This window comes from Rattus norvegicus, chromosome 16 (assembly GCF_021556685.1).
Source record: "Rattus norvegicus strain SHRSP/BbbUtx chromosome 16, alternate assembly SHRSP_T2T, whole genome shotgun sequence".
NCBI lineage: Eukaryota > Metazoa > Chordata > Mammalia > Rodentia > Muridae > Rattus > Rattus norvegicus.
In genome coordinates this window covers 27,389,414-27,401,834 of record NC_141549.1, presented here as the reverse complement: position 1 = coordinate 27,401,834, position 12,421 = coordinate 27,389,414, and the positions used below count along the sequence as shown (strand labels likewise).

General features: G+C 42.1%; 1 protein-coding gene across 13 annotated transcripts in view; it reads right to left on the bottom strand.

The window, feature by feature from the left end:
• The window catches only part of Csgalnact1 (chondroitin sulfate N-acetylgalactosaminyltransferase 1), a 342,493-nt gene that overhangs the window by 26,063 nt on the left and 304,009 nt on the right, over positions 1-12,421 (bottom strand). For all 13 annotated transcript variants that reach the window (NM_001436648.1, NM_001436645.1, NM_001436646.1 and 10 more), the window contains 1 exon segment: positions 5,370-5,471. In NM_001436648.1, coding sequence (NP_001423577.1) covers positions 5,370-5,471 — 102 coding nt within the window.

The following is a 12,421-nucleotide window of genomic DNA, read 5'->3' as shown; positions in this document are numbered from 1 at the left end:
TGATAATTCAACTCCACGTTACGATTTTAAAATAATCATATTACATAGTTCCAATCAAACCAGCCTCTTAGACTGGTGCTGCTCAGAGTGAGCCATGACCAGATACAACAGTCCATGAGGAAACTGGAACACTGGTACTCAGGCTGTGGCTCAAGCTTGCTGCTGACTCAGAATGTCTGGAACTGGGTCCAGGTACTCTGAATGTTAAAAAGCATTCAAGGTTATACCGAAGCTCATGTGTATTTGAGAGCTATTGAATCAAGCTTTTATTTGAAAACAGATATATCCTAGGAAAATCCGTAGAATAAGAATCAGGTACTGTGAAGTAATTTGTGCCATTTTCTGTGACAGGGGCTTGTAAACATTTTAACTACAATCTTTACAAAGGAACACACTTTCTTCATATCACTGGACATGAACATGTGTATGCACATAGACATGTGCAATGAAATTAGTGTTTCATCGAACAATGTGTATCCTGATTACCTGTGATTCATTTGGAAAATTTGCAGCCTCCTCTACTCTATTTTTTAAACATACTAGACTAAGCCCACTGAATTGATTTTGTAATCCTCTAATGAATCACAAACCAGAGTTTGCAAAACACCAATCTGTAGCAATCAACTGAAATACAAAGCCCGACTGAGGAAGTATAAACTCAGAGGAAGAGAACATAAAACATTGCAAACTAGTCATTAAATAAGACTTTATTTTTAGATATTCTTAAAATATTTGCATTTAGCTGGATTTAGAACAGTTTAATTACAATACTGATCTCCAAATGAAGGGGATTTCATTTAGCCTGATTACAAATCTCATTACCTTCATCTAACAATTAGGGATCTTAGAAGGGCACTGAGGGGCACTTGGCTCTCTCACGTGACTGGAGTGAAGACCTCAAAAAGAGCTCTCTAAGCCCCAGTTTCGTCAGCTATGAAAGAGGGCTGATAACAATACCTACCTCAAAGAGCCAGACACAAAGGGTGGGAGGGCCTGGGGAGATAGAAGTTATGTGGTGGCCCTACTATAGCACTAGCAAGTGACAAGCAGAGACAGGGAATCCCAGGAACAAATGGTTATTCAGACTTTTGGAAACTTCCAGCTCTAAGTTTGGTGAGAAACCCTTCATCAGTACATAAGGAGGAGAGAAATTGGAAAAGATATGTAATGTCAACCTCATGCCTCCACACACATGCACGCATGCACACACATATGTGCATATACCTATGCATGTACATGTGAAATGCATACACATATTCATATCACACATACATCCATGCACCAAAAGTTGTTATGAAAATTCAATTAGATTGTTCATAAAGTAATATGGATTGAAAATAAAGTGCCATTGAATAAGCATTCTTGCCACCTTAAAGAAAAGCAACAATATCTAAGTAAAATCTCAGACAGATGTGTGTGTGTGTTCTTGTATATGCAAATTCAATAATTGCTTGGTAGTACCTTTCACTAGAAAACAAACTTGTGTCAGGTGCTGGAATCATGAAGATAAATAAGATATATTGTCATTGACTGAGCAACTTATAATCTAGCTGCAAAGTTGGTATTGGTATTATAGAAATGTAACTCACTACATCATATAACAAATGCCTAACGCAAATGTTGTTGCCTATATGGCTAGTGTTCAGAATGTATAGGGCCAGGAGTGAAGAAGAGTCACACAGGATTTGAGGTTGAGAGAGAAGTGGAGGTTGAATAAATGGTGCAAGGAATTACTACGATCATAAGGACAAGAAGACCAAAGTGATCTTGGCAAGGATGTGTCAGAGAAACATTCTGGAAGGATCAACTCAACCAGTATAGATATCCAAGCATCCCTCAAGAGATAACTTGGTTGTTGACACCATAGGCATCATTGGCATTAATATAACAGATATCATCCACACAGAGAAATAGGGTGCAAATTAATTTTGCTTAAGCTTATGTAGCACTCACTGCTTCAATTCACAAGCCCCAGGAGTCGTTAGCATGTAGTTTTCTGCATGTAGTGGATTCACCTTTGGATATTTCCCAGTATTTCAGATGCACCATTCCTTATGACTCAGATGGCTTTGCTACCCCTGCTCAGATACTATGCTTTCTTTACCAACCAAGAAGTATTTTTAGACTTCTGCTCACCATGTATTGTAGAGGTGCCTTGCGATAAGTCATTCTATGTTCTATAAAACTATGGTTTTTCAGGCTATGCGTAGCCTTGAAACACTGCAATTTTTCATTAAAATTTGTTTGTATTTTTATACATATGTAAATCTCTCTCTGTGCATGCGTGTGTGCGTGCGTGCGCGCGTGTGTGTGTGTGTGTGTGTGTGTGTGTGTGTGTGTGTGAGATGTGTGAAGGCTCTTATAGATCCCCTGGAGCTAGTTACAGGTGGTTAGGAGCCACCCGAAGCTCCCCACTGCTCTTAACCTCTGGGTCATCTCTCTGGCCCTGTAAGCAGCTTTTGTACCCCCTTTGTAAGTAGAGGATGCCGGGATCCCTGGATATATTAATAAACACCAACACACGTCTAGACCAACCAATGCCTCATATACTGATACATGTCTTCTTCCTAGTAGCAAAAGGGGTACCACCCTCTAAATATACCAGGGTGGATTGAGGCCGTAGGGGCACATAGGTATATTGAAATCTTACCAGTGAATCCAGGCCTCAAAACTTACTGGACACGCCAGAACAGAGAAAGTAAGTCTCTCAACTGGACTCTGTAAATGTCAGACACTCAGCACTGAGATGGCCTTTTCTTCACATCGACTTATCATCAGACCCTTGCTGTGTGTATCAAGAACCAAGAGCAGAGAGCTCCTGACTATTGCCAGGTCTTTGGCTTAGTTCTGTCTATGGCTGTCGATGTGGCCTGCTTTACTGTGTATCTATCTACTTCCTTTCTGTCTGGACTTGAATCCACTGTTTCTCACTCTAAGCAGTTTCTACTTTCTTGCCTCTGCAGTTGATTACATCTTCATTCTGAAAACTTAATCCCCTGTAGCTCATTCCCTACAGCACTGGTATCTTCATAGTCCTGTGTTCTTCGTCTTAGGAATACAGACTCTCCTTACACAGCTCTGGGCCACTTCTAAAACCTATCAAAGTCTGCGTCAGCCTCTTATATTTCTTTTGTCACTCTATATAGGTATATAAATATATAGGTGGATTTACTACATGCTATGTATTGGGTGGTGTTGAGAGTTAAGACTAAAATAAAAGAACATAAAATTGCCTCACTCAGATTACCAAGATTACAAGATCATCTGACTAATTGATACCATTTGGACTGCTATACCATTGGGTGGAGAGATGGCTCAATAGTTGAATATTTTCTGCTCCTGCAGAGTACCCATGTTTAATTCCTAGCATCAACCTAGTACCTAATACCTCACAACTTCTGTATGTCAAGTTCTAGGGGATCTAACATTTTCCTCTGACCTCTGAGAGCACCAGGAATGCAGACAGTGCACATAGACACATGAAGGCAAAGCATGTATACACATATTATAAAAACAAACCTCAAACGTCTTGTGAATTTATTGCTGTTCAATACATTTAATCATTGTAGAAAGACAAACATATGTTACACAATGTTTGTGGCATCACGTGCTTATGGCACTTAGTAACCCAGACACCTGACATGGGAGGAATTACTTGAGAAAAGTACTTAAGCTTCCAGTCCCTAGAAAGAACATTTCCTATAACATGTCTAAACTCCCCTTCTACTTGTCCATACTGTTTGTATAAATCTTAATCTGTGTAACCATTAGCAAGTGTCCTATCATCCCCTGTGATATGAAAAAAGTGTCAAACCCAATAGCATAGACTTCTGTGTGCGCACTGGAGTCACCTGCCTGGGCAGACTTTTAAACTGATGGAACAGTTGCCTGTAGTTTAGCGTGCAGCCTCTAGGGGTGGCCAACACGTTTTCTTTTCTATCTTGATTACGGGTTTGAAGCTCCTGGAAAACTTTAAAAACATTTTTTTCTACGACTGGATATTGGCTAAGATGCTTACACTTGCCCATTGGGCAGAGACCATGAACCCTAATCATCTGTGGTCTCCATCACTGAGCAATGGATTAAACCCAAAATTTCTATTTCAGTTACATTTAGGGAATCCAGATATTTTGTTGGATTTAATCCTCCTCACACACAGGCCTTTACTACTTTTAATTCATTGCTTTAGGATAAGGGTGAACAATTTTCTTTTTCTATAAAGACCCAGATAGTAAATTGTTTAGTCTTTGTGAATCTTTTAGCTATAAATAGTATGTAAATCAACAGACCCATTACATCCAATAAATCTTTATGTCCAATAACAGAAATGTGTGCGGGATTTGCTTGTAGACTTAGAGCTGATAGCCTCTGCCTGCTCCCGGGAACTTTGAAATTTTAATTGTGGCCATTAACACAAGCCTGATGACAGCATGAGAATAAACACTGGAAGTGTTCTCCATCTTAGAAGTCATTCTTCAACTGTCATCCAATTACCACTCACCAGAAACTCAAAACAGACAGTCTTGTTTACATCTAACCGTGTGGGCCTGTTCAGACTAGTGCTGCTGCTCAGTACTATTAAAGCTGTCAAAACCTCACACACATCAGAGCGATTCGCCTGACTTTTGCTGCACACTTCTATGACAAGCAGGCATAGAGCACGGCAGCTCTGTGGTGGCTTCCTCATTTGTACAAGGTTCCACGATTATTTCTCTTGGAAGAGAAAAAGAATCCATCTTTGCTGCTTCTGAATCCCCCCTTTACACTCTGCAATTGATCAATGAGTTATAAACCTCCAACCACAGGCCTAAAGGTTTTGATGAAGTAATTTCATCAACTGGATGTGTTTAGTCAAGGATCCTGCCTCAGCTACCCCTTCTGAGTGTCCCCTGATGTTTTTAAATGAATAATGAATGAAAGACAAAGATGAAAGGGTGAGACCATTTGCCCTGTGGATGAGATTTGAGCCTGAGTATTGCTCTTAGACCGTCAAGCAGTGGCTAAGTAGGAGCTCATTGCACAGTTGCGTTCCCCCTAAATCAGACTATGAAAATATGAGAGGCCCAAACCTGAGGTGCTGAGAGAAGCTGCCATCAGTTATGCATGAGCTCCCAGAAGGCTGGGTTCCATACCTTTACCATACAGGGCAGTTTATGTCTACTGTCAAAGTTGTCACCCTGACACAAATAAGACCAGGGCCAGACTGAGTGGTCTCCTGAAGAGGGAATGTTCTAAATTTCCCATACCTGGTCAACAATTATCTTCCCAGGTTATCTAGTATTAAGTAAAACTAAGCAGATTCTGGTTCTGAATGTGCAGACACACCCTGGTTGCTGTGACTCTTGGCTATGGTGCCAAGTGGCACTTACTTGGAAGTGTTTTCAAGTATTCCTTTGACTTCATTCATTTCTTCTTTCCCAAAATAAACAACGGTAAGATGAACTCTCCCATCTTGTTGGATGCACATCTCCCTGGAAAATAAAACACATGTGTGTCTGGTCCTGTTTGCACATTTATAGTCAGACATAACCCAATGCTTCCCCTCTGATTTCCTCCTTCTTTTTCCTTAATTTTTTATAAAGTGAAAAGAGACTTAAAGTAAACTCAAGACAGAAGAGAAGGGCACCTTGGTTGGACCATGCAATTTTTATTTATCTTATCAGGAAAACAAATACATTTAAATATGCAAATGTGGTAAATAAAATATCAGATGGGAGACACTTTAGAGTCATCCTACCCCTGGATTGGCCTCCTTGTGGGCCTCAAGTTGTCCTGTAACAGATTCTGGGAAGTCTCTGGGGTCTAAAACATTGGTTGTTAGATATAGAAGACAAACCTAATATTCAGAGAGGGTAAAACAAGAAGCTTTGCTTGTGGATGTTTCCCTTGTGTGAGACAAACAACAGTCTTCATTACCAAATGACCCACAGTAAACCATCATTCTTTGCTTTAGGACTTAGAAGTACCCATGTCATTAGGAAGGTTAAGAGAACACCAGTACTATCTATGTATCCCACCCTTCGGAGTAGGTGGGAAGAAACCTCATTCCTCATGAACTAATAAAGTAGACATATACAGCCCTGGGCCTAAAAGTTTTGATTAAACGATTTCTGTACAACTAGAAGGGACAAAATTCTGGGAAGGGGAGCCTGGGATAAAACACTTTGACTTAAAACTGAGAGCTCTCTTACATCCACAGTTCCTGCATAGAGTCTTCACCCACGGACAGCAAATGTCTCCGTACACAAAGCCACCACTATCCCATTGCTCTCCTACAACTGTGTGGGGCCAGGAAACCATGGGATAGGGGTGTGGAACAGGCCTAGAGCAAGAGGGGGATTGAGGCATATCCAAACCCCAGAACTCTCATCCTGACCCAGATGGCCTGTATGTCCTGGACTGTGTACCCACTTTTGTTCCCCTCCAGGAGGTCACATAATTTGGTAGCCAAGTTAAACTTCTTCTCCCCTTACATAAGGTACTGGTCATGTGGCACCTGGAATTCCTCCTTATGTAAATGAATCATCCCCATCGTCCTGGTCCCAACCAACGATGTACACTCACCTGAAAGTCCCTTCCCACCACACAAAGTTTTAAGTAGTCTTTGTTTCCCCCATTAAATGAGCTGTTGCACTGAAGCTGTCTCCCCAGAGTCTGTTCTCACTGTGCTCACTACTGCCTGTCTCTTCTGCTCTCAGCTGTCAGCCTTGTTTCTCCTGTCAGAATCCACCAGTTGTGATCTTGGGTTATAGGTCAATATGCCACTATAGGCAGGGAAGCCGAGTCTGAATGGCACAACTGATTATCCCAGCACCTGATGATTCGGGGTCCTAACAAAGCAGCCACTTGGCTCAGCACCCTTAGGTCCAGGTCTTGGGCTCTTGACTGGTTTAGTTCAATCCTCACCAAAGCTTATGTGATGGTTACTATATCCTTTTCTTTTAAAAATACGATCTAGGTTCATCTGAGGATTTGCTCTTCAAATACATGTGTGTGACTGTATGTGTACATACATGTAAATGTAAATATAAACATACATAAATATTTATGTGTATATGCATGTATGGTATCTACATACACAGGCCTACACACATGCCTATGAGGCATGAGTATATCTACATACACATGTCTATATAATGTATAATGTGAAATGGTGTGTCCTGGGAGCCAACAGAGAGAGAGATTCTGTTGGAAGGATGGTATTTTGAGATATTTTGGTATTTCCTGTACCCTCCTTCCATTGTGAACATTCAAACAATAATCTAAGTCATAAACTCCAGAAATATCTTGGCCCTATTTATAGAGATTTATTTATTACTAGATGTTTTTCGTTATAACTTTCAAAAGTAAGAGCCACATTCTTAGAGTTGCGAGGAAGCATCAGAAACAACAGAAGGTATGGTTCCTGCCTTCAAAAAGTGTACTTGGAAGACAAAATGAGCTCAAACCAAGCCATCAGAGGGGTAGAATGTAGGAAGTGTGGTAAATTCTCAGGCTGGACTTGGACTTTGAAGATGGGAAGAGTTCAGAAAGGTTGGATCAAGAAGGAAGAGATTTGTAAGGAAGGTCACCCTGCCACCAAGCAACAGGCATGGAAGGCCCAGCCCGGCTTCACGTGTGTCTCTGAGAAAGTCCCTGGGCAAAAAAATTCCTTTGGCAAGCTCGCCAGATACTGCTTCTGCTTCCTCCACTAGAGTGGAAGGGAATTGTGCACACAGACCAGGGGCTGGGGAAGTTGTGCTTTAAAACTGTGTGTTAGGGGGTGCAGGGGATCTCTCAGTAATCAGGAGGGAGTCACCTGATGAGCCTGAATTTAAGCATTCTGGGTTTTTGTTTGTTTGTTTTTTTCCCAGTAGTATTTGCTGCCTCTGTCTTTGATGTTTTCAATCAAGGGAGAAAGATCAGGCCTAACCCTTAAATGGTCATGTTAGGATGTCAGAAAGGCAAATCCAAGCTTGCTTGGGTATCTGCCTCCAGCCCTCTATTTTGGGTATTTGTGAATTCCTTTCTTCATTCAGTCAACAAGCATTTGTTGAGAATCTAGCACATGCTAGACACTCTACCAGTGTCTACAACGAGCATGACTGGCATGCATGCCCTTAAAGTTCCCCATCTGTAGATCTCTCCTGAGAGACACAGCCAGAATATGGCAAATACATAGGCGAATGCCAGCAGCAAACCACTGAACTGAGAACGGGATCCCCATTGAAGGAATCAGAGAAAGAACTGAAAGAGCTTGAAGGTGGTTGAGACTCCATATGAACAACAATGCCAACCAACCGGAGCTTCCAGGGACTAAGCCACTACCCAAAGACTATACATGGACTGACCCTGGGCTCTACTGCATAGGTAGCAATGAATATTCTAGTAAGATCACCAGTGGAAGGGGAAGCCCTTGGTCCTGCCAAGACTGAACCCCCAGTGAATGTGATTGTTGGGGGTAGGGCAGTAATGGGGAGAGGATGGGGGGAACACCCATATAGGAGGGGTTAGGGGGATGTTGGCCTGGAAACTGGGAAAGGGAATAACAGTTGAAATGTAAATAAGAAATACCCAATTTAATAAAGATGGGGGAAAAAAAGTTCCCCATCTCCTAGGTAGGACTCAAACTACTCACAAAGAAATCACTCCTCCCTGAGATTGTACAAGTCCCACTACTGATGTCTGAATGGTCTTTGTGTTTTCCAAAACCTTTTCCATTTGACTGCCCTGTCCTTGGCAAAAGTCTATGGGAATATGTGTGGCTAGACGGATGTGTGCAGACACGCTTTGTTTCTGAGATAAGGTTAAAAAAGAAGTAACAAATGACTGACTCATGCCATATATAGACTTCTAGCTTTATGCTGTTAGTCATTTGTATTTGGACAATGCTATCTATGTTACTGAGGTGACAGGCCTCCTTCTGTGAGCACGTCCTCAAGGATAATGACAGGGTAGTCAGTGAAACTATAAATGATCACAGGGAATGAAGGTCTTGTCGACCCCTATCTGGAGCACACTAGATCCATGAATACTTCCCACTACGTCAGCAGCCCCAATTCCTTGACCTCAATCTGGAAACTGAAAATTCTGCTTCTACATCATAAAGCCTGTACCTTTTTAGGATGGCTTTCTCAATAAAACACTTTATTCTTCCCCAAGTCACTGTGTTACGATTCATTTTTAGGCAGAAAACGTGTGTTATAGTCCTTTATGCTGAACTATATTTTTTATCTCCTGAGAAGTCAAAGTCACAATTCCATGGTCTTTGAGTTCTGTAGAACTGAGCTGTTTATAGAAGTGTGGGGACCATTACCCAAATCTTGGCTTAGAGGTAAAAACACACATTCCAGTGACTTCTGAAAGTTGTGCAGGGGCACGCGCGCGCGCACACTCACACACACACACACACACACACACACACAAACTGTTCCCTCAGAATCAGTGTAGGATCTGTCTCCAGGGCTGGCCACCTCAGGAATGGGAGGGATGGGTCTATCAGATCTGACAGTCTTACACTATAGGATTCATTGCTAAGCACTATGTGTATAGTGTGTATCTTGCTATGGGTAGAAAGATGTGGGGTAGAAAAAGACCTCAACAAAACTCCACATGGAAATCATTGCGGGGAAAGACTTAGGTTCCTCATATGGAAGTCGGTCAGACATGGTCAAACAGATTTGCTGAGCTAGAGAACTTTTTAGGCCTGTTTATAAGAGGTGTTTTACCCTCAGGCATAGAAAGAGACATAGTTTCTCATAGTCACTAGGGAACTAAGCTTGGAACTATGTGGGGAGATCTGTCCTGTGCTGAAGGGTATTCAGCACCATTCCAGGCCTCTGCCAACTGTGTCCAAAGAGAGCATCCTTCTAACCCCGTAGTCAGAACCAAAAGCATCTCCACACTTTGCCAATGTACTTAGGGCTGCTAAGAATGGAATGTAAAATGTCCCCAGTTCTGATGCCCTGTCTTAAGAATCCAGTTGGGCAATAACATCTGATCTGCAGGAGAGAAAGACTGGTTTCAAGAAAAATTTACCCCTCCAGTGCCTGTCCTATACTCCAGACTTATTCTTGTGAAATCCCATGTGACACCCTTGGGATATGGAGCTGAAGCAACACTTAGCTTCCTTTATAGAATTGGAAAACTTGAGGGGTCACTGGCAATCTCTGCCAGGATTTGAGGGGAATCAGTGCAAGAGGGTAAGCATAGTTGGGGGTTGCATACTGAAACAGCGACAGCCTCTGAGGCATGAGTAGCAGCTGCTTCACTTGTCATCAGAAGCAGGGAGCTGGCCTTGTTCTATGACACTTGGGTTGATAGTATGCTCTAAGCACATGTTCTTCTACATTTGAGAATATTAGAAAAGACTGGAATAATCATGGGAGATTAGTGATCTCCTATTAGATAAGAGAAAGCCGGAAGCTGTGTGTCATAAAGCTGGGTTGTCAGTTTTTATACCCCATGCTGAGCACTCTGGGGAGTGCAGGGGCGGGGGAGGAGCACTGTAGTGTGGTGTGCATGAAGTTTTCATTTAAGAATTGATGTGGTGGTAGCTTGGTTCTCTGTGGTGGCATCAGGAGTGGGGTTTAGTGTAAGGTGATTAAGTCATTTGGGGACACTGCCATTAGAAGGAATTACTCGTGGTTTTGTGGGGAATTACCCAGATGTACTGATATGTGCCCGACATTCCAATATTTGGGAAGTGGAATCCAAGCCAGATCCCATCTCAGAAGAAAAGAAAGGGAGGGGGAGGAAGGGAAGGAAGGAGGGAAGGAGGGAAGGAGGAAGGGAGGGAGGGAGGGAGGGAGAGAGAGAGAGAGAGAGAGAGAGAGAGAGAGAGAGAGAGAGAGAGGTTGGGATACAGAGACTGAGACTCAGACTGAGAGAAGTGAGGGGAAAGAGGGAGGGGAAGGGGAAGAGGACTATGGGAAGATGGCTAAGGAACAGGAAGTGGAAGGGAAAAGAAGAGATGAAAGGGAGGTGAGGAAAGGAGAGAAAAGGAGAGGGGAGAGGAGGAGAGAGAAAAGGAAAAGGCAGGAGAGAGCTGGGAAAGCACAGCCCTGTCTGGCTCTTTCCTTCATGCTGTGGTTTCTCCTTGTCTGATGTGTTCTCACCCTAATTCAAGTCACCACGATACCCTCATCAGGAACAAGTCAATGTTAGGACTAAGACTTAACTTTTGAAGACCAAAACCTAAGTAAACTATTTTTTTTGTTCTTTTTGGTTTTTTGTTTGTTTGTTTTACATATTATTTTATTTTATTTTATTTAGTTAGTTTTGAGCAGGTAGTCTTATTCTATAGCTCAGACTAGCCTGGAATTTCTTGTGTGGTCCAGGCTGGCTTCAGGCTTACTCGTTTTCCATCAACCTCTCCAGGGCTGAGATTATAGTCATAAGCCGCCATGGATGCCTTAATCAACTCTGCATACACTCTCATCTGTAAACACTGTGTTGTAGGAACATAAATCAGATCAACACACAAATTCAGGGATCCACATTTAGTGAGTGCTGGGTTATGAGGTGCATTTTGTTTTCCTTGGAGAAAGATTAACCAAGGGCTATCATGTTTGACTCCTCCAAGGGGATAACAGTCCAGCTTTACTTCTGACTATGCAGGTTGCAGGTTTGACCAGTGAAAATCCCACATGCAAGGAGATGTTTAAATTACAAGAAAACGAGGATAACTGGAGAACAATAATGTAGTGAAGTGTGGAATAGCCATAGTTGTGGAGTTCAATGAGCAGGAAGGATACAAAGAAAACTGATGGATGTTGTCTCAGATCAGCAACATGGGGGAGTGAACTCTACACAGATGAGCAGAGCAGAGGACACGTCCCCAGCTAAGAAAAAGTTTAGTTACAAGCAATCTCATTGCTACTTTTTTTCCAAGACAGATTCTACTCAGATATATCAGGAATAGAAAAAAAATCCCAGGAATTGAAGTGCTTCATGCATTAACACTCTATCAGGAACCAGTCTACCAATGGTTTTTTAGGTCAGCAGGATGGAAATCACACAGCCATAAAGGAACTAGGAATACTGTAAGGAATGGATTTTATTCTGCGGAGGGAAGAGAGGGTTATTAGACACTCTGGCATCTGTTTATATTGTGACATTCTGTTTTGGGTTTGGTGCATTCCTTCCCTTACCCTTGTGCCAACACGAATCAACAGATAATTCTACTATTCTAGTATCTGGGTGTTAAGAAGTGATGGCGGATTTGGACCTGCAATCAAACAACTTTCCTGATTCTCATCGAAACATAGAAAACACACGACCTTTTCCAGTTGACCATTTTCCACTCTCTTGAATAGACATCTCTATATGACCTGCAGTCTTCTACAGTCCCCAAAGAAAACTATTAAAACAACATGACTAATAAAGATTGCATTTCTGAAGCTCATCAGATATGAAAGCTTCTTGGTGTAGCTTTGGCTTA